The 27,020-nt window shown below is 40.7% G+C and overlaps 1 protein-coding gene across 39 annotated transcripts in view; it reads right to left on the bottom strand.

Annotated features, from left to right (window-relative positions):
- The window catches only part of GTDC1 (glycosyltransferase like domain containing 1), a 290,802-nt gene that overhangs the window by 260,473 nt on the left and 3,309 nt on the right, over window positions 1-27,020 (bottom strand). For 19 of the 39 annotated variants that reach the window (XR_014586037.1, XR_014586038.1, XR_014586039.1 and 16 more), the window contains one exon: window positions 19,642-19,721. The exons of 2 other annotated variants lie outside the window; for them this stretch is intronic. Coding sequence is in view for 15 of the 37 variants with exons in the window: in XM_083841816.1 (XP_083697942.1) it covers window positions 19,642-19,721 (80 nt within the window). In the remaining 22 variants the exon portion in view is untranslated. Of the gene's footprint in view, window positions 1-4,864; window positions 5,046-19,498; window positions 19,610-19,641; window positions 19,722-22,146; window positions 26,734-27,020 lie in introns of those variants that run through there. 18 more of the 39 variants (XM_083841809.1, XM_083841810.1, XM_083841792.1 and 15 more) reach the window with 5 other exon arrangements.

The following is a 27,020-nucleotide window of genomic DNA, read 5'->3' as shown; positions in this document are numbered from 1 at the left end:
GCCCATGCTACACCTCTCTGAAACAAGTAAAGCAATCTCCCCCCACACCTTAGCCACCTCCAACCCAAAGTGCAGCATGACATTTGATGCACACACTTTCGATACACACTTTACAAGAGTGTGGTAAAGCCCTTTTTAAAGATGATGTGAATTACAGGTATGCAGATGGAAGTGCTGGGAGGGGTTCTAGTTTCAGTTTCTGAAATACTTTCACGGCAGCAACCACATGATTCAAGGCTGTACTCATTAGTGTTACCATTTAAACACAGGATATAGTTTTGCTTGCACTAAGACATATTGCACAGATTGTAAAGAACTATATTTTAGTAATTCAGAAAAAAACATCTAGCAAATAAGACCCGAAAGAAAAAACAATGGAATAATTTGGAAATCTTTGTGGTTTTAAATTATGCTTTATGATTTGTAAGCCCCTGATAATTTTTAAAAGTTTTACTGCATCAGCTAGTCTTACATTAGGCTTTAATTTCTGAAAAGTGTATTGTTAAAAATGAAACACATTCAATTTAAAACATAGCTGCATATCCTTTTTGAAAAGGATAAATGACCACCTAAGAAAATTATACAAAATCAGAAGGAATTGCCTTCAAACAATAAATGCACCAGAGTACACCTGAGCACACCACAATCCTGCACCCCGTTTTCATCCCACTGCTTTTCCAGAGGGCACAGGGGAGCAGCTGAACACTTAAAGTGTGATGGGAAGGGCTTGTCCCCAGGCATGCAACCTGCAGGACAGAGCTGAGAAGAGTCCCTGCAAGAGGACAGCCCTCAGAAGCACCCAACCCTTCTAAACCTGCACAGCGAAGAACACAAACCACATTTCTGCCCTTTTTTTTCAGCCTGTTGTTCGTACCAAAGTAGTTACGACAGCATTGGAAATGCCCTGAAATAGGTGAACATTAGTACTCAGAAAACAGTGCTATGAAAGACTGCCCTAAAAGTAACAGAATCCTCTCTTTATCGACATTTACACAAGTAAGACAAGAGGCAAGAATTCAGTAATCTTGTATTTGGAATTTAGCTAACTTTTCTATACTACTGGATAATTAGGAAGCATTCAATAAGCATTTATTAGTTTAAAAAAAAATATTTAGCAAAATATTTTCAAAAAAATAGGGTCATCTGGCTATTAAGCAAACAACCATCCTGGCTGCTGCGCTGCCAAGGAATGAAAAGCCAAGATGAACCCTGCATTTTGCTTTACTCTTAACAATGACACTTGCAGAGCAAAGTCTACATATGGAAATCGCTGACATCTGTGGAGCCACTTAACTGCACAGTGAAGCTTGAAACAAGTTACAGATGGGCAGGTTGTCTTTACCTACCCAGTACATATCTGACAAAAAAAGAGGGAAAAATGGAAGTTTATAATTAAGAGTGATGCTACAGCCACACGAACAAGCACCGGTCTGCCATCAAGCCCACTGTCACTTCTGCACATGCTGGTAGCATTCCAGTGCACATCCCTCACCCGTGGTTTACACCACGTGAAATTAAGCACTATGGAAGTATTTTAGAAAAATACCTGAGTTATTTGGAGTCGCATTTTCGGAAGCAGAAGTCTAAAGCCTCATGGACTCGCACTGAGACTTGGGTACCTAAGTACCTAAATCCTTTCTGAAAATGGCAGTTCAGCATCAAAGACTGCTAAAAGCTTTTGAAAATCTTACATTTTATGTAACATTAATCACAATTCTGCCTTTCTAAGTTACACAACTTTCACAGCTTATAGTAAAACATACACAACATATAAAACTTGTGTGAGCTAGCATTTCTGTTCCCCTATCACATCAAGCACTGCCATGCTGACGACTGTCACTCATGCAGGGGTTGTGACGGGGTTTAAGTGACATTGCCTTGCTGCCCAGGGCTGCTTCTCCCTGACTGAGCTGGGTGCTGTGCCTCTCCCCGCACTGTTCCATCCTGCAGAAGGCACTACCTTACGTGATTTGTCTTTGTCTGACACACGAGGCAAATAGGAAGCAGCCTCCGAGGCATCACGGTTTTCGTGCATCCCATTCAGACAGCCAGGACTCCTCTCCTGGCACCCCCAAGCTGCAGGGAATGCACGGAAAAGGGGCAGAGCTGGTATCAGCTCTGAGTCACCTGGGAATGTCTCCATCGGCAGAAATGCCAGCTGGATGCAGAAGCTCTGCTGTGAAGCCAACCGATGCTACCAAGGCGGGTTTTATTCAAGGACAGGACCTGCTTCCTGATCACTGTCCCAATGAGTCTGCAAACTTGATACAGCACACAAGCATTATAGGTAAAAAAGGGACAAAAAGTGGAGCGAGGAAAATCAGGAGACCACGAAATGGAGGGGAGAAGATATGTGGTGGAACTGCCCAGTGAGAAAGCACCTTGGTGGTCCTAAGCAAGCTGTGGGAGGAAGGATCTGGAGCTTTTTGTTTGCTTCTGTAGCTAAATGTAATTCAATTTGCAACGTGGCAGATTTAGAAAACAAATCAAGTACTAATTGTAAGTGAATTTGTAACAAGCATATAAATACATATATATTAGTCCATGACATGGGATTTCATGTGAAAAACCAAAAGCCCCTGTTTCCTGTAATAAGTTAGGGCTGCTGTCTTCAGTTACCCTCCTCAAACTCATATGTATCATCCACCTGATACACCTACATAGATGCAGAGATGCACCTACATACCAAAGCTACAGGCACAATACTTCATCCCTTGTGAACAGCAGGTAAAATACCACCTACGAACTGCAGACAGTCACATATAGAAGCTTTCCGTGAGTGCTTCCACTCTAGCAATATCTCAAGTAAAATGCACTACTGAAGCACTTGGCTCCTTGAAGCTCTGCTTTGTCAACAACTTTTTTCTTATTTGGCTTTGCTATCTCACATAATAACTGACTGCCACTGCAAATAACCAAATTAGGCAAGTCTTTCCAACCTTACTTTCAGAAAGATATATTAGTAAATGACTGCACACCACAAAACCTTATAATAAAAAAATATGCAATTCAGTGTTTTTTTTTTAACTCCCTAAAGGATGTGAATATCAACTAATAGTTTTGTAATATTCCTTCTCTGTTTTGCATTGGTTTTGCCTTTTTTTATTGAAAAGACTGAGTTAAGAATGAATGGGAAAAACCCACATATTTACAGTAAGAAACAGTATAAAAACAGCTTCCTAACAAGACACCAATAAGAGTTTAAAAATAAAAATTCCCTGAAAAACCTAGAACAAAAATAACTGCTATAAGGAGGTGGGAAGATGCAAGAGGAAAAACAGTACCACAAGCATTGAATAAGCCAAGAACTTCAAGAGAATAAACAAATTGTAAAAGTTTGAACAATCTCCATGTCACGGAGACCTTCAGATAACGGTATTGCAAGATTATAGGGCCAGCAGAGTTCTGATGCCTCAGAGCACCAAATCAACAAATCTGTTAGGACACAAGAAGAAATATGTGTCAATATAAGCAACAGAATCTAAGAAATACTTGAATTCTCCACTGCCTCATAAGATCTTACACCACAAACCTCCCTGTGTTGCAGCCTGTAATAGTCTTTTCATTATTTGGCCACGTATTTTAGTTTAACACGTAGGAACCTAAAACCTTTAAGCTTGTTACTCTTCTGTCAAATTTAGTTCAAGTTGCCTGATGAGTTCAGAAGTTATTAGAAAAGAAGGGGAGCACAGAATGAAGGGCACTGACACCCACTGGGATCACAGCGGCTCAGTTCCTGCAAGGGGCCGGGCCTAGAGCAGTTTGACACACACAGAAGCTGCAAGGATGAAGCACTGACCTACCCTTACGGGAAGCAATTCTGGCTGGTTTCAGTGTCTTGGAGGACCTGAGGGGTGACGCCCCTGCAAATATTGTTTTGTTTCTAATGCACAAATGTCTTTTACACTTAAAGACCCAACTAGATTTAGTAATTCTCAGTGTGAGGAAAACTAATCCTCCCCACCAAAAGTGTAAGACACAGTCCCTCCCTTCCCTGCAGTCTCTATTCTCCGTTGACTATTAGTTTAGGGCCATTAGTTTGGCCAGTGGAATTCCACATATTTTGATATTTTTCTTTTGAAAGTGCAAAGGTTAACATTTTTTGGTCATCTCTTCCTTCTTTGCTGTCAGCCCACCAGTCTCTTGTTCCTGTCCTTTGCACACAACCATATGAAGCTTGAATTACAAGTACAGTACAATTGTTAACAGACATCTCTCATTCATAATCCCAACATTTCCCACCTCTGTTGCAACCATGCGAGTCCAGGCTTTGATTAAAAAGGAGAAAAGGAGAAGTCTGCAAGCGTGTTGCTATAGTTAGACTTACCACACGCTGAAGCAAGGTGTGAAACTGTGTCATAAGCACTTCAGGGGCAAACATGGGGAAGCACACTAGAAGACATCTCCTGAGCACCAAAAACTGTGTCCTGACTGCTGGGCACAAAACCTAATTGTGTCTCCTTGTCTTTAGGGGGTCAATGAGTGAAGAAAGGGAGTCCACAGACTGCACCCACTGAAGTCCTTACTGCGGTCTCCTCTGCCCGCTCACACAAATGTTACACGGAGACAGGAAAGTAGCTTAACTCGATCCATCAGTGATCTGAAAGGTGGCACCTTCAGAAACAGCTACCCCACAGCGTGCAGAACGAATCTGAATTAATGGATTTGCTGTGGAGGTGATGACATTGCACTGACACAGCGGCCTACAAGGGGAGACATGTTGGGAGAACAGGGAGCCCAGGACCAGACACTGCAATTGTGGCTATAAGACACGACTCTGGTGGGTTTGGTCTGTACAACAGGGAACTACACGCTCGCTTTTTCCATCTCAGAAACACATAGTATTTCACAGAAGCATTGTTACCTGCATTCAAAGCTGGGAGCAGTAAAGTACCAGGCTGTGTGCCTTACATGTCCTCAGCAAAGCAGTCTGGGAATCTCATCTATGGATCTCCATGCCGAAGAGGACTTTTCCCCATCTGTTCCATCCGCTTCAATCCAATGGACAACACGCAATTTTCCCAAGTGTAACAGTATTCTTAAATCTGAATAAAGCGTAAGGGGGAAAAAAGAAAACAGGGTATGAGCTCACCTAGTCTAACTTCCAAACTGTTTTAGACTAAGAAGCTTCATACAAATACTAAATACATTTATCCTAAAAAATTTCCTTAGTCCAGTAATGTCTGAAAAATAGACTATACTTGAGACAAATACAAAGACATGAGTCCATGACCACCCACGCCCACTGATCACCAAGAGTAGGTAGGTTTGTTTACTTAACATTTCTATGATTGAGGTTGGGGTTTCCCAACCCTAGTTTTCTGTAGCAACTACAATTTTACTGTATTTTGATGACTGAGCTACAGGACTAACTATGCTTCGCATCATCTGAAACACAGAGCAGCAAAAATTAAACCACCAACAGGACCTGCTGCTTAAATGTTACTGGGCTACAAACACATTGAGGACCCACGAGTTGTAGGCCTCTCTCATCCCTTTAAAAGTTACACTTTAAACAACAGGACATTTTAAGTATTTCCTGTATCTCAGTTGCATATAAGCCAAGTTTTTTATATCAAAATATTGTGTTGCAGTGATTTAATCCCTTAAAAAAATTAGTTTATATAGCAATATAGGCCAGACACACAATCCTATTTAAAAAAATACGTCAGCTTTGTCTCACAAAGCCTTCTATCACAAAGCCATAGTGACTCAAATTAATTATTATTTATTTATTTTTAGCTTTTAAGCCTTCACTGACAGAAGTCCAGGTTAACCTTTACTGTATTTTGTCCTGGGCTAAGTCCACTGTGACATCCTTTCTGCCCTTTTAAATACAGGAACTTTTTGGAAGTCTTCCAATACCTTGAAATAAACACATTACAAGATATGCAACAATTAACGAGTGGTTCTAGAGGCTCCTGAGACAGATCTCCAAAGCCCTTATGATGTGGTGTCCAGACCTGTTTATATATATTTTTTTTAATTTAATAGTTAATTTCAGAAATCCCTCCTTTAGCATCTTTAGCAAAGTGGGTGTGAAGTTTCTATTCCAAACAAAAAGTGATATGGGAAAGGAGAAAACACTATGATAAAGTGTGCAAAAAGCAAAATTACATTACAAAGGCAACAAAAATTAAAATACTATCTGTTTATGTTTAATGATGTCTAAGGGAAAGAGTTGACTGTTTTTAGGAAACACACCGAAAATGACCATTTCACCCCGTAGATGGTTGCCCTGGAATCAGAGGATGAGCTGCATGAGATACAAAGATCACAAGTCTAGGATGTTTATGTACCTCAAAGCTGATATCCATTTTCTTTTTGTTTGCCAAATTAGACGATGTGTTTCAACTTGTTTATGAAAATGGCAAGGTGTAAAGCTTTTTTACTTCAATCTTCAAGAAAGAACTTAGGATTCTCAAAAGCAAGAAATTTGACAGAACGCCTCCAATCCAAGCTTTCAAAGAGACAAGGAGGAGAGATGATTTGGGATTTATTTTATTTTTTCAAATTTTAAAGTCAAATCAGAAAGCTCTGAAGTCTTTTTACCACTGAGTACTACAGAAACTAGTTGAAATAGTTCCTGAAGCACCTGCAATTACCTTCAAAAGTTAATGGAGGAGAGAAAAGCTCCCAAAGACTGGAATTGCTAGCACAAATAAAATGTACCCCGAAAGAGAAGAACAAGGAGAAACGAGAGCATTGCAGACAAGTAATACTTGCTTCCATACCAACAGGTTCCCAAAACAAGTGATTAAACAACCTATTTGTACACACTCAGAGGACGAGCTAGTCAAGATTTATCAGGAAAAAAATCAATCACACCAAACTAAACTAATTTCCTCCTTTGACAACGCACAAGGGGGGTAAGGCAAAAGTTATGCATCTTGGCTTTAGTAAGGCTTTTGCCTCAGTGTCTCAGTCAGCCCAGTGTTTTTGAAAGCATAAGCATTTTAAGAAGTTATCATGGAAATAGTCAAATAGCACATTTCTCTAATAGCTATGCACATATGCACTGTGGTCTTCAGTAGCCAGTTACCAAAATCCAGAAATGTTAAACCTCTCTTTTTTTCACATGTAAAAGTGATTTCAAAATCACATTCATTATATTTAAAAAGGACCACTAAAAGGAGCACTATTACAGTCTTCTAATTATACTTTCGCTAGGTTTTAATGTCAGACATTTGAATGATGAACTCATCTGAAGATGACTAATTACAATGTGCTCCATGTGGGTAACAAGTTTCCAAGATCCTAATATCAATTAACAAAATGCACCCTCCTCGTTTGAGATTGAAAACTAAAATGCAGCCAAAAGAAGTTCCTGCCTTGTATCTTCCAGATCACAAAAGAATGCGCTACAAGAAAATAAGACTGCCAGAAAACCCTAAGACTTTCAAAAAGATATTATTCTGCAGATGTGGCTTAGCTACGAAGCCGAAACAGAAATGACATCTGAGCTTAGGATAGTAAGCCTTTTTGCCAATGAATTTCTTGTAAAGTCAACAATTATAATTTATTCTGATCCTTTGTGTCACCATATTAGTAGTTATTTTTCAGCAATCCCAGGGCAGCAACAAATAATGCCATAGAAGAGGACTGATATAATTACATGCTGAAAAAGATAGGCCAGCACCCTTACACTCCAAACTACCCTCTGTGGCTCCTTCATACCCCATATGTTGCTAATAAAACTGTTTGAATCATACCTATGAGACAGTTTTACTGATATTGTATCAGGTCCCTAGGTTCTTGGTATGAGATACGATGTCACTAGAACTATAACTATGCAAATTTGGTGATACAGGATCCCACTGGACACAATATTACATACCTAATTCGCTGTACGAAACCCTGCATTAACAATAATTCTGGTGTTATATAAATGAAACCACTATGTTTATTGAAAAGCTCACTACACTACAATGAAATCAAATTTAAAAAGCAATAAAGAGCAACTGACGTGCAAACAGTAAAGATGGCAAACTGGGCTTTCTTCCCCCAAACAATGTAAATTTTACTTTGTGTGCATCTGCCAGAGCTTCAGAGAAACTTTGAGCAGGGACACTAGGCAGATGAAGTCAACTCCATCCCCCAGTATTAATTAACAATGTGAAGTAGGGATCTTCTGAGCCCAGTTTTCAAAAGCCACCACGTGATTTTCACCAAGCACCTGCAATGTATTCCTATCCAATTTGATTCTCAATTTCTCCTACTAATAAGTAAGTAGTAACAATTAATACTAAGAAGTGCAGCAGTGAAAACCGACCACCTGGGGACATCAACCCATCACACTGAAGCACCTCACAAGCATCATCTTCAGGTCACAAAACACCTGCGTTCCACCTCCGGATCTTACTTCAAATACAGGATGACCTCAGGCAAATGAAGCTTCTTCCCAGCTCACATCAGGTAAATGAAGAGTCTCCCATTAACATTTCCTGCATAAGAATGGGGTCAGTGCTTTCTCTCTCTTCATATATACATTTATACACACACACCCCTGCAAAAAGACAATTCTGAATGGTCTTAAAATCAGTGCAACAGGAAGAGACAGCTGAGGTGCAATAAGAAACCCGGCAGCACAAGCCAGCTTGACACACATTCTCCTTTCCCGTGTTTCCAGTCATTTCTTCCCTCCCCCTATTCATTGTTTTACCAGAGCTGGGGAGTACTGGAGCTTGTCACAAGACGTCTGTTTTAAAAAGAAATCTGAGGAAAAGGTAAAACCCTAAAAGGGAGCCTGGTAAAGACCCAGACTTAGGAGATAAAAGTTCAGTATTTCACTAAGGTGTTGTGAGAATTAATTAACCAAATAATTTTATAAAGCAAATTGTACAGCAAGTCTGTATTGCAAATTGTTTAGTACACAGAGGAAAAAACACAGTTCTTTTCCAAAACCCTTGAAATACCTGTAACGCTTTTGAGTACAGACAGAAAACAAACGACACACCACAAGTAGCTAAAAAGCCTCACACTGCGAAGTACTGACTTTAACTAAACGACGCAAGGGTTTATTCGGATGGAAGAGAAACGGATTTGTAGCCAGGCACACAGCGAGCAAGATGATGAACTGACTGTTTTATAGGAAGCTAGCTTGTGTGCTTCCACTTCTGCAAGAGCTTAAGTTTTCCTTCATGCCACCTCCTGTGTAATAGTTTTATTTTATTTTATTTTTTTTTTTTTTAAAAAGGAGTGTAGATGACAGCTTAGGAGCTAGAAAGCTGCCTCCCCACTCCAGACCCCTTCTGCCCTCTGGTACTGCTGTGACGTTTCATCACGGTACAATTCGGAGAGAATTATATACCTCTTTTCAAAGTTTGAAAAAATAAACCCCTCCTCCCCAATATGGCCCAAAGCTGTTATGAAGCAACTTATTTTTAGAAAAAGCACTTATACAGATACTTAATTTTAATTAATAGTCTCACTGACTTCAACATTTGCACAGCGAGACAACTCCATGCTTCAATTAAAGAATGCACATAAATGCTTTGCTGATTCATAGCCAAAAGCATGACAGGAACATCATTATATAAAATGCTCATAACATTTAAAAAAATAATAATAATAATTACAGGAACTCCACCCTCCAACAGGGTATTAGAAACCCTGTAAAACTCACAGCTGAGCAGAACTTACACACTGCTGAATATACGAATTCTCAGGCTGAAATACATTTAATTAAATGATTTCAGAGCAGGCAAAAACTTTTGGAAAAAAATCTTTAAAATGTTTTGACTACACAATCTCTGGCTCTGCAGCCTTGGCATCTGCTGTTTGCCAGGATTCAGTTTCCAAGGGTTGAGAACTCTCTAGCAGAACAGGGGAGATGATGGCTGCACCTTTATTTTTGATGACCTGCTTTCTTTTTCCATTGTTCGTGGAATTTAAGTGTGTGTGAGTTTGGTTTTTTTTGTTTGTTTTCTGAATAAGCAGTGAATTATTTCCAGCTCAGTTCCACCACAGACCATACTGAACACGTTCAGTAGATGTTTACTTCCAGGCACCAGTCACTCTGAGTTGCAACGCTGCCAATCGTAACATACCTATAACAAATCTGATTTGAAGTAATATGACACACGAGAAACACCAGTTAAGTTTTCTTCATTATCTATGTAATATCATAAGCTGTAACTTTTAGGCAGAATCTGTAGAGCCAGCTGGTGACGTTTTTGTTGAAATACCACCTGGTCCTCCTTGTAAGCAGAACTGGAGCACTGGGTAGCCTGTGATTCATTACTACTAACCCATAATTTTTGAGCTTTAAGCACAAGAAATCCTTCACTCCAGGACAGCCAAACAATATTTGAAGAGTAATCCCCCCTCAAACACTTCTACTAAGGCATCAAGAGAATGACGATTGATGGTGTAACCGAGTTGAATATATCCATGTGAAAGTAGCAGCCACTGAGAGTTGCTTGTTTAAAGGAACACTGAGGACGAGGAGAGGCTTCCCAAATAACCCTCTCCTTCACCATGATGACCACCCTGGCACCAGGCGATGCAATGTGACCAGCTGGACAGCCCAGGTCACCCCTTCACCACCTCGAGGAGCAGTGACAGGACAACCCAGCTGATGGAAAACTGCAGCAACCACAGGCTACAAAAGGACGGGCAGGAGACACACGTCTCACCGTTCTGGTCCAGCCGACCAGCCCCAGCTGGGAACTGCACCACTGGATCCAGAAACTGAGTTCAGATGAATTTTTTGTGACAGTTTGATAACCTCTCCGAATCACCGACTCTAGTCCTCCTCAATCAGCAGTACAACCTGTCTTTACCCTCACAAAACTGGGAATGTATTTTTTCACACCAAGGTTTAGCAAAGAATAGAAAAGTCTGCCAAAACATCTAGGACAGAAAACCTTTATCTAAAAACTGATAGCAGCTCACTTAAAAGAGAACCTGCCCATGAGTATACATACACACAGTGCACACACGCACACATTTGCACAAGCTTTACTTGTCAAGCAGACCACCACATTTCACTCCAACTGTTATTTTTTATTTGGGAACCGAACACAAGCCCAGGAAGAGCAGCAGTAAGTTTCTAAACAAACAATGCAAATAAATGATTTTTAACAGGACCAGACCAAACATTCCTTATAGTTGCATTCACAACAAAGCTGACCTCAGGCACCACATTCAATACGTATGAGGCAACCTATGTGGATACTGACCTTAATAATACTACGGGGCAAATCTTGCGCACGGAAGACATGCTCTTGAACAAATGTTTTCCGATGTATTAGGCATATAGAAGCTTTTCTTCTGCATCACGAACTGCATGTCACATTCCTTAAATTGTTTCTTTTCTTAACCAAATACACTGTGGACAACCTAAGGAGGATGTCCTTCGGTGTTCATCTTTGAGGTTCTCGTTTACAGTTTCTGCTAACAAAGAAAGCACTTCCCCCCCCCTCAAAAAATCAGTCAGATTTCAGATTTCATTTCTTAAGGTTTTCTGCCAAAAAAATACCAGGAGTCATTAGAGACTTTCAGCACTACCAGACACAACTTGTACTGACTTTAAATCAAGCACAGAACCCACAGTAATGTGAACGCAGAGAGCGAAGCCATAGACAAGCAATAGGGATGGCTGCAGGAGATGGCATCAACAGAGAGCTGCCATGGCAATTACTCCAGGCAACACTGCAAAACCCATTGGTTTGGTAGTTGAACGCTGGTCATGGTGTTAAAAACAAGCACTGGGGTTGAGCAGGTAACACTATCTTGATCAACCTGGACAGGATCACCACCCATCCAGGTATCGACGTGATGTACGTATGTACGCATGCACGTGTAACATCGCAGCCCACACTAAGTATTCTCACATGTTCTGATCCATTGAGGAGCTACAGAAGGCGAAGACCAGGGTGCTGGCCTCCTTGACACGTCCTCAACCCCCTCCCCATGGTTAAGCTTTGCATTTCCTACAGATCCACACAACATGCAATCACAGCTCCCATCGCTGTGTTTCTCCAGATCTTTGCGTTCTGAAGGGTGACCCCTGCCCATCTGACTGTAACATAACCCATAAATGTTTTAAATAATATTAAGATCCATTGAAAGACAATACCTGTCTCTTACTTGATGCTATAAGCAAATCTTGAGGCCGCCTTTGAAGAAGTGTTGTTAGCAGAGCATACAACCTTTGGGTCCCATGTCCCAGGACCCAAACTGTAAGCTATCTCCATGAATTTAATTACATTATCCAAATGTTTAAGACTGGACACATTTAATTCTTTGTACACCGCAGATTACAGAACAAAGAGGAGTGGGGAAACAAAACTGGCTTAAACTGAAGTTACACAACAGAACTGGTAGAATGGTTTTGTCTGCAAGAAAGCATTTACGTTATTTAACACAAGGTATTTTAAATAGATCTACATTGAAGTAAAAATAGGCTTTTAAATAGACTCATTGCAGTAAAAAAAGCATGATTTATTTCTGTGTAACTAGATCAAATTAAAAAAAATCCAAACACAAAATCCCCACGCAGAATGTCCTTGCTTTTGATCATCTACCTTCCTGGCTCAAACTTTTCAACTTGTAGAGATTTAGACCGCTGCAGTAAAATAAATAAAATATAAATTTGGAATATACCATGCTAATGTTATCCTTGCAGTTAAATACAATATTGTCAAATGCTTAAACACACAAAGCAATTCAAGTGAAAATCACAATGACGAATGTGTAATCTCATGTCCACTTACTTAGATTTATATGAACCATCACACGAAAGTCTCCAGTTACCCATTTTAAGACAGTGGGATGGATCCAGTTTTTCCTGACCTGAATCAATTCTCAGTCTAAACTTGTGCGTTTCGTAATTTTTGGCTTAAGCAGAATCAGTCTTTGCACATAGTTAAAGATGCCTGGGGCCACGCAGTCCTCTACAATCTCAGCAACTGGCCCAATCATTCCCTGTGATAGCGTTGCTGAAAAATATAAGATCAACCAAATTTCCCCATGCCCTTCCAGCTGTGGGAGAAACAGATCAGCCTATTCTTTACTTCGGGAGGAAAGGTCCTTAAAAGGTCAAGCTTTCATTTAAAATACAGATCATTAACACTGAGGACAGAACTACATACATTCTTGTTGGTGTTTGTGTAAATAGCATCCTATTCTAGCTACTTGAGAACTCTATGTATTTCTTTTTTTTTTTTTTTAAATATACCAATAGCTTGTTTCTGAAACTAATTTACAATGGAAGGCTTTCTTATTGAACCAGAAAGAAATCATCCAATGATCAGTCATTGTTCTCATTTACAAAGCATCATGCTCATGAGATAAACTGCAATTCATCAAACAAGCTTCATCGTAGCCTACCTTGAACACAAAAAAAACACAAAACCACACAGTGTGGACAGGAAAGCACAGGTACCGAGTGCCAGTTGCCTAACTGATAGGTGCTATTCACTCTTACCACCAGCCACAGCTACGCTAGTTGAAGGACAGTCTTCTCAGAACTGTCAATTCTCTTCTAGAACATGAAAACTGGGCCAAAAACTCATAATGCAGCATCCAAGCCCAGGAAGTTGTCATGCAGTACTCTGAAGCGCTCCCTCGAGAGTTCGGTTTACACTGAACTAGGCAGCAGCCTCCCACACCACTCTTATTGCAAACATACCTCACATAGAAAAAGATTTATTTAATTATAGCAGTCCTCAACACAAAATAGGAATACTGACAAACACACACACAGAAAAAACAGTATATTTTCAGGGTAGGGGGAGAGATGTGGCTTGCGATTGTCTTGAGTCCAAACGCCACTCAAGTTGCATGATGCTACCTGACACTACACTGCCAGGCACTACTACGAAGGCAGGGTAAATCCCATATTCTACAGTAGCCTCTCAGAATAAAATAGATTAAAAAAACAACAGGACAAATAGCTTTAAAAATCTACGCAGTGCTCCCAAAACTTACCAAATCACAGTATTTTTTATTTAACTTCCTGAATGATCTGAAGATGATCAAGTTCTTCCCTCAATCAAAACCCAAAGTAAAGTTTGCAGAGGGCAGCTAACAAACTGTTCTTATGTTTTGAAACTGCATTAAGACCAAAAGTGCTTCCTCTGAATAGGATGGACTTACATGCCAACTTTGAAAATAAGGGAGAATGTGAGGAGCTTATAGAGATCTCGGGCAGGTAGGGGACACAAAAGGAAAAGTGCAGTCAAAAAAAAGAACCTGCCAAGCAAACACAGGAGACTTGCAAAATCTGGAAAGTGCAGTAACATGGAAATGTGTCCTCATATTTTGTTATACATATATACACACATTTTATATATATATAATATTATTTTTTTGATATATAAATATCACCGAATCCAGACTTCACTGGCCAAAGACAGTTAACTGATGAAAGCACAGGTTTTGATGACCTGTAAACAAGTTTCATCAAATTGTACACGGAAAAGTGATTATTAGGGTATTAAAAGCACACAGGAGGGAGGGCAGGATTGAAGGCTCACACTGGCAAGCCGAAAATATAAAAATTTTGACCCTCTCATTTTAAAAGCAACGCAAAGCTTGGAAGAGACAGACAGCTACAGAAGGAAGGGCAAGAACTGTGCCTGGTTGTGCAGCATCAGTTCAGTGACAGCAGCCCATCCTACACCAAAAACACAGCTGGGCCAAGAAAAACAGGAAAAAAATGAAGAAAAAAACAGACATTTTAAAAATGGATTCACTGGAAAACAATATTATTGGTAGGTAGCCACAGAGTATCAATGCTAATACTTTAAATTTCGTATAAAATCCTCGAAGTTGTGCAGGGTATTTTCTCTCCACGCCTCCTGAACGACTGCAATCCAGGGACCCGGCTACACTTCTGATCACAAGGATGGCTAGCTAAGTCCTCAGGCTGCGTCCAACATTTACTTTGGACAGGCTTCCAGTCCAGACTAAAGAAGCAAAATGGAAGGACCTAATCAGAAGCAGGGTCCTCCTTCGTGATAACACGGTATACTACTGTGCGTCGAAACGAGTTTATTAGCATTTGAGATTCAACCTCTCCCACATCCATTACCCCCCTCCACACACACAGCAGAACGAGCTGCTTGCAGGTATGTTTCACTGCTCTGAAACCCGTGCTCACCAGGATTTTCTCAGGCCAGGGCCAGAGAAAGAAATATGTACACAAAATGGAGACTTAGAACAGCAAATAGAAAGCCAATACCCCATAATGCTTTCATGTACTAGGAAATAAATCTCAATTATTGAGATGATTTACAATTTTTGTTGACAACACACAATGTGCATTAGGTTTGTGTAGCAGGGATGGACTGAATGTAACCATAAACTCTCTATAGTACGAGTTGCATGCAAAAACAACACGTAACAGAAAGACTGCATGGAGAGGAAGACATTTGACTTCTCACTCATGACCGTGTCCAGGCCCTATTAGAATAAAATGTAGTTCACAAGACTCTCCACAGACACAGCTATGTTAAATGATGAGAACCCCATGGCCAAGCTACTACCTTGAGAAAGAATAGCTTCAGCCTTACATCTAAGGCTAAACATAATGTCTAAACAACTATATACGACCTTTTAACACAAATGGTAATTTCTTAGACTAGTTTTTATATTCCATCACATGTTCCCTCAAACAAGAGCTGCCCAAAAATACTTTGCATGAAAAACGAAATGTTCCCAATGACAACTCTGATCACGTCATTCTCTGCACACGAACGCTAGAAGATGCAACAACAGCAAAACCACTAGTTATTCTTGTAACTTCAAGACTTCATCCTAAATATAGTATGTTTTCAAATTGTCTTTCCTAAAATTCAAATAATATGTTCATCGCTTTAACCAAAAGCTAGCAAAGTACAATTTGTATTGTGCTGCAGGCCATAAAGTGGATGTTCTTTATTTGAATCATGGATGGGTGAAGATGAAAAGTAGTTTTGGAAAATTTACAACAGTTCTGACACAACTGTGGGTTCCTCATTACAAGTTATCCCTAGCTATTTGTTAGGCTTACTACAGACCTTTTACTACTTTCAAAAAGATTATTTTCATCATTTTTTTTGTAACAATGTACTTAACCATAGAGAATTGCACACAACACAAGCAAAAGCCCCTGCTGCAGTAGTAAGCACTGTGAAAGCTGCTTCATCAGGGCTGGGGAAAGGCTGTGGCCTACAAGTAACATTTGGTAGTGAATTTTGTCTTCAGATGCTGTTCTCTTATTATTGTCTTATTCTAAATAACCATTCTGCAAGGGCAGAAGGAAGGGGAAACGATCAGGAGAACTCCCTTCTCTTCTCAGTCTTGGACTGATGCACCTCTACCAGGACGGCTTCCAAAATCTTCACAGCCCGTAGCTGCATTTTGCTTATGAATCCTGCAGAATGTCTGATTCCTCTCACCCTAAGCCTCTCCCAAAATTAATACCCACCACTGCATGTTGCCAATGCATACTAAAGGGCTTTAGGGCTCAGCACCTTGAACAGGTTAGAATCAGGACTTTCAGACTAGTTTCTGGAGAGTATTTTGGGAGTTTGGTTTCTCATTAAACAGGTTTTGCATTCTTGCCCATCGCAGTCTTTCTCCCCTGTAACACTCTGTAAATTTAAACATTGGTTTTACAGTTAGAAGAAGAAAGTCTCAATTATGAGGGTATTACTATGCAAAATCTTTTAGAATTGATTTTCTGGAAAACCTATTAGAAGCTTCAAGACCACCTCTTTACACACACACAGCCTTACAGGGCAATATGCTGTATGCAGAGGTGCAAACACATGTCTACAGCGTGAACATTGCTACAGTACATTACTGCAATGCAAACGCCTATGGATCTCACTGTGCAACTACCCAAAGGAGCCATTAGGGCTGCAAACTTGACCTGTTCTTACAAACATGAATTTTCTTACCCCGAAGGGGTAAGGAGAAACCACTACTGATTCTGGAGCTGCCCAGATGAAGTTCAGACGAAGAGGGCAGCGCAGAGGTGGAAGAGCAGATGGTCTATCATCACATGCAACACTGGCAGGAGGAAGAACAGGTGAGTCTTGACCTTTCTGCAAGCTGTGCAGGCTCAAACATGCAGGTAAGGCAACCTCAGGTGTAAGTGACTGCTGCATTTTCAAAGAGTTCACGTTTGATACATTAAAACTAAAGTCCCTGGTGCTACTAAGCTTCTCTTTCTTTCCTTCTTTTTTCAGATGCTGCTGCTTCCTGTAGGATAACAAAAGAAGCTTTCAAGTCAGGTGATTTTTCAGAGGAGTCAAAGAAACACCTGGAGACCTTGCAACATGTTGGCCACTAATACCAGGGCAGAAAACATCTACACTGCAACACCCTGAATATCAAAGACCTTAAATAAGATGTCCAAGTTTGGGTGTATGATTAAAAGTCCCAGAACTAGAAACACCAATAGAAACCCGGAGCCATTTAGCTTGAAATTGCACAGGAATTACTAGCAAGTTCACTTGTGCAATGTCATTATCCTTACGGAAATGCATCTAGCTGAATTACAAAGCGAGCATGGCTTTTGCTGGCAGCTCTCAGCACTCCCTAAATATTCCCTTGTGTATTAGCAATACGTACACTCTAGAATGCTGTTAAAATAATATAATAATAATGCTGATAAAGCCTTTCTATAACAGTATCCCAGTAATTCTAACAATTCATTTTTCACATATACCCATATGTACAAAGACTGTGTGTGTAAACTTTACCGTGCTCAGTAAAACAAAGTAAAATCTTTTACTGTGCTCAGTAAAACAAAGCCAAGATGACATTCACCGCAACATGGGACTTTTTTGAACTACGAAGAAGAATCAAACCAGTACTTCTGTACAGTTTCTGTACAGTTTATTTGTGAATTCTGAGTGATTCATTCTATTGTGATTGCTGAGTAGTAGGTAACTCATCACAAAATTTTGCTAACACTTACCACTACTCACTGCTGATAAAGAAGCTTTCATTCTATAACCACTAGAACTTTTCCACTCAAAGCAAGGTAACCAGGGGCTTAGTCACCACAGTAGATCACAATTACAAAATTTTTCAGAGCAGTTTACCAAAAATTCAAAAATATATAATTCCTCAAAGCAAAGCATGACATTTTATTTGCAAGATGTTTGTTCTCAGTACTGAGAAACACCTGTTATATATCTGAAGGTGCTCCTTCAGCAAGCCAAATCTCCCCAGCAACTCTGTAAGCACAATGATCAAATGTTTTAAAAAATGGAAACTAAGAAATACACTTTAGGTCTTAATGAATTGACAGCTTCCTCTGATTTCATACAGAACACATTAGAAGAACACACACTGAAAACCCTGCCCATACGTTAAGGCAATTTTTGCACCCAGACAATTTGATAATGTAACATAGTGTATCAAGCCAGTTTTTTCATAAATTATGATCTAAAAAGAATACTAGTCAATTCACCAAAAGATATCAAAGATAGCCCTTTATTACAAATGATCCAAGTATCCCCCTTGAGGCTATGGCTATCAGAAAGCATTTAGTTAGCTCCCAAGCCAATATTTTTCGTATCTGTTTTATTATGAAACTATAACACATTTTCAATAACTTTTAGCTTTGCTATACAGAGCAGGAAATAATTTCCCAGAACCCTTTGGAAAATCTGACATGCGAAATGATTCTCTAGTCAACTTGTGTATCATTAAGCTGAAAAAAACATGCATCGGATCATTTGATCATGGAAGGGAATGGAAAAGCATTGGGACCTTCAGGACAGATGGACGAACTTCAGGTCATATAAAATACTACCAAGGCTGCATTTGAAGAAAAATGTGAAAGTTCGAGAAAGCGCCCTGGGTGAAAATACTTTGCGTTGCTAAGAAACATCATCCCTGATGATGGATGAATTAAATTCTCTCTGTTACTAGAGCCAACTCCAGGCATCCCTCACTTATTAGCAGAATGTTTTCTTGTACTGGTAATTTATTTTAGCAGCTACTTACAAACAAAGAGCCCTACCGTCAGTGAAACTGGGACTTCCAAACTTGGACAATTAATACTAGAGAACAGGAGAGATTTTGCATCTTGAACGGAGTTTAATAACTACATTTTCGAAGTTTACATTTTCAAATGCAGTATTAAAACATCCATAATGCTTACAAACTTCTTTCAGGATGGTCTGCAATGAAAGATACTGATCAACTTCCAAAACAACAATTCAATGAACAGCTACCTCAACGAATAAAACTCTTCAAATATTTCCGAGCACTGAATATAAGTAATTCAGGTAACCAGATTTTAAACACTACTTTGAGGGAAAAGCCATATTCGTGTTATGATGACACCAATGTGAAAACCAAGCACGAAGGAAATAATGCAAACCACGTGCTTTTCTTATTTGGAACTTGTCTTCATGTTTCAGCCAGTTCCTCTTTTAGTGCATTACTTACAGGCTGCTGCTTCTGCAGAACATATTCGCGAACTTACAGTAGGATACCTTTCCATTTCTGAAGCATGCATTTTCTGTTGAACTCCCACAGAGCGTACCTGTTTGGGGCTGTGTAAGTGTAGTCCCCTCAGAAAGGCTCCAGCTGGAGCAGAGGAAGGCCACCTGCTCTCCTCTTCCCCCGTGCTGCAGGATGGGTCAGGGGAGCTCTCCTGGAAGGGAAAGAAAAGCAAGCACATCTCACCTGGCACAGCCTCCGAGAGCGGGACACAACAGCAGAGGCGAAGCGCAGCAAGCAGGGAGCCCGGCGGAAGCAGGAGGGTCCTGAGATCAGAAAGCAGAAACACAGCTACTGCTTGGAGATGATGGAAAAGAGCAATTTTTTTTTTTAACATCCCAGAGAGGTATATGCAGGATTTTACATAACCCAGGAACAAATGCAGCTGCTGCTGAGAATAAACTGAGGGCAAAGACCCATTTTGCAAGAACGCAGTTGGCAGAGGGGTAAATAAATTAAAAAAAAGTTTTATGTTGTCTGATGGCAAGACTTTATTATTATCATTATTTTTGTTAATGTCTGTTATTCTAGCTTATGTTCTAATGGAGCTCCCAAGTTAGAAGTGCCATACTTTTTGCACCACAGAGCTCAATTTAAGGAAAAAAAGGTGAACAATCCTCTAAAAACCACTCGCCGGCTCCCATCACAGCTTCCAGGTCAGAAATTACCATGCAGGTATACGGAGAGGCCGCGCACTCAGCTAGGCTGAGCACAGAGGCAATCACAGGGGCTCTCCTTCCCAAATCTGCCACCACAGAGAGGAGCTGCCATCAGAGTCAGACAAGAAGTATTTAATAACGATACCAATTTGGCTGCTCTACAGGAGAAGTGCTTCCTGTGGGCCTAATAAGGAAGAGCTTTACAATCTAAGCAGAAGCATTGGGAAGCCTCGAAGGACGCCTCATCTGCACCACTTGTACTCCTGGAAGCCCGGAAATCCTGCAGCCAGCAGGCGGGTCGTCCTGCAGCCCTCCTGGACACAGGAACTTTTTTGGAAACTTGAATGCAGAGGACAGGATAAACTGCTTCTATTCACATCACGTGTGCTGGAACGCTAGCATAAAAGCAAAATGCCTGCAGATTATGTTCCCAGCAAACAGCAAGGAAAAAAAAAGGGGGTTGAAGCAGAGATACCTCCCCCTGCCTTCTCTACATGCTTCACAAGCTAACACCGCCTTCAAATATTTACATGTTTGGTCAAAGACTACTTTTTTTTAACAGTGGATCTAGTACCCATAGAAGATGCATCTCAAGGTACTCAGACACGTAAGCACGCAGGTATGTATTTATCGAATTCATTACAGGTGAATTTCACACACCCTTCTGAAGACCCCTCTGCTGACCCAGGTGTGCAGACCACCGTAAATATTCTCACAGCTTTTTTCTTTTACCTCACTGAACATCCCCTCCCTACACACCTAGGGCTGCAGGATGCCAGGTTCTCCAGCTCCAGTCCATCCAGGGCAGGACAGACACAGACACACCTGAGCAAGAGCAGCCCAGGGCCCTGCAGACGATGGAGCGGCCGGGGCACGTGGCCCCTCAGCCATCCCGTGATCCCATCTCCAGCAATAAGGTTTGTACCAGGACTCTTACCATAATAAGCTTTTTATTTCCCCTCTTCGTCTTTGCATTGAATAATTTAGTCTTCTCTTTTCCCGAGAAATTGTAAGCATTCAAGAGTTTTTTCCAGTTGTGAAGGAAAAACGAGCGCAGCCTGGGCAGGGCTGCCTTTAAAAAAAAAAGCAGTCCTACCAGCTAACCAGAGTTTGCTGTGAAACTGATAAATCATTTAAGCTGAGTTCTAGAAAACAGCATTTCAGTGCAGTATTATTTAGTATTTTTGTTACTTAGATGATGATCAATATACCTGCAAAATCTTATAGCTGCCTGGGAGGGGCCGCAAGCCTTCTGCGGAGTGGTCAGAACTGAAACAAGCAGGACTAAGCAATAAAGCCTCATAACCAAACTGGGGTTTTAACCCTAAATTAGATGCAAAAAGTGAAAATTTCATTCAAATTTGCATTAACAGGAGTGTCCTATGCAAAAGATGGTAAGATTGTAAGTCAGTGCCTGACTTACGTGCACTATGTTCAGGTCTGGATACAAAGGTGCAGGAAACTTAAAAGCTCCAAAGAAAAGCTAAACCATCGGGAGGAGTTAAAGGGAAATAAGCTTGCTTAGCACAAAAAAAAAGAGGGCACAAGCTTCAAAATACAGTAACAGCAGTTACAGAACTGTTGATCAGACCCCTCTGCTGCAAAACCCAGGGCAGGGGGTAGGAACACAGAAGCTTAAGTGGTTAGGGGAAAAAAAGTAAGCAGAAACCTGTTACCTCTGGGGAAGGTTAAGCAACAGGTTAGGTTATGGAGGGGTCACAGTGCTCACCGGGTGTTTTTCAGACATGGTTAAGGCGAACGTGTCAGACCCGTCCGTGCGCACCTAGCTCGCTTTGTGGTGGGCGCTGTGCACTCACGCACGCGGTGCAGGGCTCCGTGGCTGGCTGACCTCCTGAGATCTGAGTTCTCTTTTCTAAACGTAAAGGCTGGAGGAGTTCAGGCCCCCGCCAGGCAAACCAGCAGGTGACTTTGCTGCTCCTCAGAGCTCCGAGCAGCCTTTTGATCTCTCTTTTTTTCTAAGCAGCCAAGGCAGCCTGTGATTGACAACTGTCTATCACATCAAGCACGCTACCTTAAATATGAAGTACTCAGAACGATCCATGGGGGAAATAAAGGCAAAGCGCTGAGAAGGCAACGGGAACTAAACCTGGAAGTCCTGTCCTCGGAAGGAAACCTCGAACTGCCCAGCTGGGCGAGGATGCTCGTCCCATCAGCATCTAGAAATACATGCAGTTACTTTTGTTTAGAGCATTAATAAGAAGAAGTACTTAATAAAGCACTTAGGACAGAGAAATAAGGAGGGAAGGCTTGACGTTTCCGAGCTTATTTTCACAGCAGCATGAAAGGAAATGAGGTAGAGTCAGAGCTAATTCTCCTTATATAATTTCACAAGGAATGATTAGTTCTGCCCCAACAGTAACAGCTTTCCAGAGGGTCCTGCTTGTCGCAAAGATTGCACGCGGATGCTCGAAGTGTAGCTTCTCCGGTCTCTGCTGACAGCCAACTTAAAAGGACAACATAATACTCATTTTACTATGGAATGAAATTCACAGCGTGAACAGTAATGTCACAGCTACCATGAAGCTGTAGTCGCGTGTTGGGGGCTGCGACTTTTAGAAGTTTAATCATGAAACAGACTCACGAAAAGGAACGCAGGGAGCAGCCTTCTGCTCCAGCAGCATGGTCCTTAAGGACGTCGAAGGGCAGCAGTGTAAGCTGTGTTCCCACAAAGAGACAGAATACGGCACGGAGGAGCATTCATGGCACACGCCCATGCAGATTATTTTGTTTTAAGGCAGGTTTTCAGCCTTCCCTGTGCTCAACGCCCCTCTCGTAAGGCTGGCAGCGAAGCGCTCCATATGTGCAGGACTGCAGAAGGTGCTGGAAGCCTCCAAGTCACCTGGGTCACTTCTGGGTGAAATACCAATTATTGGCAATTCATCCCAATAAGGCCAAATAAAAGAGAAAACCCACCTGTAAGAGCCTTAACTCGGCCCAACAGTGACCATACCACATTGACAGCACTAAAGCTCTGTGCAACCTTGTAGTAGGTGTCAGTATTTTTATAAAGCACTGCAGCATTTTCCATTTAATCCTCAAATAGACACCAGTACAAAATGCACGTTCAATTCCAAACTGCCACCGCAAATTCCAGTTTAGCTACTAGTACTTCTTTAAAAATACATATTGTTTTTAAATATATACAGATAATTATATAGTTTCTGAGGGAGAGAGAGTCTACCTTAATAAATGTAACCATCAACTAAAAACCTCAATGACTCACTGGAACAGCATGCCAAATATTAGAAAGACTTTAAATGTGTGTATTTTGCAAGATCATTTGTTTTACAAAAGACCTACAGATTAAATACAAAGCACACTACTCGTTTTAGGCACAAGACAGACCAATTTTGTATGCCTTGCCCAAAATAATGACTAATTAGGCCAGCGCTACCCTACAGTCATTTCCATAAATCCTGCCTCCACATTTAAATCACAAGCAAAAAGAAAACTGACTTAATGATAACAAAAGCATATTTCCTCTAAAAGTTTTAAGATCAGGAGAAGAAATTGCCCTCTAAGGCCAACAAGATGATATTGTTTATCTGGAGACTTTGAATTCATCTCCAACTTCACAAGGTTTTAAGCAGAAATTCACTGTATTGCACCGCAAGCCAACAGGCAGACAAGGTGAACGGCCAACATTTCAACCGAGAAGTCTCAAAACAGAGAATTTCCCAGGATTACTTACTGTGCAAAGTCTTCCTAGAGCATGTTCCTTGCAAACACCTTGAGAGTAACTAGAGAATAAGATATGCACTATGTCCAACCAGTTTCTGATTTTTTTTTTTCTGGAATACTTGTATGTAAAGTAAGCGTCAAGGCAAAAAGATTCACTGAAAATATGATGCTGAGCATCAGCCAAAATGAGGATCTGTACTTCATTAAAAGATCTTTAAGTGACGGAAATTATGGTGCTTCTGAGAAAGCACTTGCTTAATTATACGTACCAGGGAACAGTTTTCTAAAAACCACCTTATTTTCACAACGCAGCATGGACGCTATTTGTGCTTTATTTACAAAGTTGTGAATTGGTAAATAAACCACTATGAAAACAGAATCAAGACATACGTCGTCCATAATCCAAAATGATGTAATTAATGCATAACTTTGAGGCCTTTTTTTCCAAAAAATCCGATTGAAAAGACAGGAAGATAATGTTTTCTTAGAACTGAGCCCCAAAACAGAGCTATCTTCAACTGCTCTTTCTCCCAAATATTCTGCCACTACAGTCACATACCACCACTGCTTTACCTGATCACTCCATTCCAATTTTTCAGCATTTATACACATTTATTCTTGTACATCTGCACCAAACTCTGATAATCTTCAAGTTCTTCCACACAAAGACTTCAAAAGAGTTCTGTTTCTCTTACATGTGTTTTATTAGGCCTTACAAAGAGGAGCCACAAGTCTCAATTCTCTGAAGGCAAAACTTCTCTTTGTCTTTTCAGATTGAGAAAAATAACCAAGAGCTACAGCGAGATCTTCATCCTTCATTCCAACACACTTGACCACTGAATCCTGCCAGCGTGAGTAATGCCCATCACGGACCATCAATTCAGTAAATCTTCCATCCCAAAGAGGAAGAAAAGACTGCATCATATTAAAACTGAATCCAACTAGTTAGGCATGAACATAAGGTGTTTTTTTTTCCCCCCAAATGACAGCTCCTAATAACGATTAGGAAAGGAATCTTGCACTCTGGATGAGTAAATCTAAAGCACAGCAATTATAAGCTTCATATGCAACCACGAGACAAACGGGATTTTATTCATCAAGACCACGATCACTGAGATTTCTGTTGCCAGAGGCATGGCCAGCGTAACCTTTTTGCAGACCACTGTTGCACCCCTCGGGGGAAAACATTCCCCCCATAGTTACAGCAGTATCATGCTTCTAGCACTGAGCTTGATCAACACGGTAACCCGTTGCACAGAACAGCATCTGAAATAATCCTGGAATAAAGGTGAAAAACAGCACATAAAACTACAGTGGTGCATTCTTGGATAGACAATACTTGAACATGTGTTCAGATGCAAAATTTAATAAATTCCTCTTTTCTGTTTTCCAACCGTACACTAATTCTTTAACAATTTTTGTAACGATTCAGCAAAACTAAGGCATGGAGATGCTATTAGATCTAGTTGTATCTGAACTGCCAATGACAGAAGTTCTGCTCATCACATCCATATTAATTTTCACATTTATAGTTGATATGTATAAATATGCACATATCTAAATCAAAGTTTCTTCTGTAGCATTAGCTTACCTTGGGATTTAGAAGTCTCAACTGTTTGTGTTCTTTCTGTGCCCTAACCCTAAGAAATGACAATTCTGGGGAACAAACCAAACCACGTTCAGTGGCTGGCCTTGCCTGTTTTCCTCCAAGGCCCACATTTTGACATTAATTTCACATATTCCTTTGTTAATTTTAGATATTGCTTCAGCTCTCACTCAGACATCAAAGAGCTGCACATACCCAAAACACCAGCGACCTGAAGTAATGGTTTCCCTACTTACTGTCATTTATAAATTGAACTGTGATTACTTGCCTACAGCAAACACTGCAGCTCAACAGCAGAACATCTACACATGCTCCCATATATACGGCCCAGGATTTATGGCAACAGACTGCTTGAAGATGTGGTTCTCAGATTTCGATTTCATATTCTCTGTCTGGTGCTTCACACATTTATTTTTACTTTCACATCCGACGTGCAGCAGCACGGACAGGTGTATGTTAAAGCCATACCATGCCACGCACCCTTCCAGCACCAAGGCACAGCGCCGTTCCTGCTAACCGTGCCACGGCTGGGGCAGGCAGCTCTCAGGAGCCCCCTCAACTCTTCTGCTGCCCAAAATCCAGAAGATTTTCCTGCTTTACAAACTCAGTAGAGGACGTTTCTCACATACAAATGGAGAAAAATCAACCCTGGTAGCTAATGTGCTCCTAAAATACAGCGGGCTGCTGCATGGCTTCCTAAGAACCTGGCACATATATCTAGAGTTTGTTCTCCACTTTTTTTGTTTTAAACTTGCAGTATTACTAAGTTATCCAACTAATCTAAAGTGAACGAGATACCTGCTCCTTCCAAGTTTTCAGATCACTTGGTTCTGTTACTTCTCTCACTACATAATGGCTCACGATCAGCCGTATGCATAAACACTCAATAGACCAGACAACATTAAGGCCCCATTATTTATACTATCATTAGAATCTAACCTCAGAATATTTTCTCAGAGTATTTTGTCACAACAGAACAGAACTCTGTTCACACAGGAATAAACATTTGCATTTAACAGGCAAGTTCCTCCTGAACACATAATTTGGGATCCCACAGAAACAGCAGTTCTTGAACTCAATTATTTAACCTGTTGAGAACTCAAGTCTTTGGACAAGACCTCCTCTTTGCAACTGAAAGAGATGAGACACGAGAATATTCCACATTAAATATTTGCTCATCAACTGCTGCAACAGCAAGGCCTTATCTCAACTGATCTCCCAAGCTGGACTATGTAGCACTGTGTTGTGTAAACATACTCTTATCTTGCAAAGCCAAACAATGCTGTGTATGAGTCTTTTTCTGTTGTTAATAATAATGTTGTTAATAATTTACATTCCAGGTGCATGCAGCAACAGTAAGGAATTTAAAGACAGCAAATGCTGCTAAAGCCATCCCTACATCAGGAAGAGCTTGGTGTGACCACAACTTACTGCAGCTGTTCAGCTCCTGCAGGCTCCATGAGCCCCAGGTGAAAACAAGTACATTGGTCAAGAGCTGTTTTGATGGGGGAAAATGTCTACCTAGATATTTTGCCCATGCAGGGTTTCGTTCAGGGACTGTAAACCCTCACAGCTCTGATAAAAGTTATAGAATAACA

The sequence above is a fragment of the Anser anser genome (assembly GCF_964211835.1).
Source record: "Anser anser genome assembly, chromosome: 6".
In the NCBI taxonomy this organism is placed as follows: Eukaryota; Metazoa; Chordata; class Aves; order Anseriformes; family Anatidae; genus Anser; species Anser anser.
Note: the sequence above shows the minus strand (reverse complement) of the source record. Positions and strands in the feature narration are given on the sequence as shown.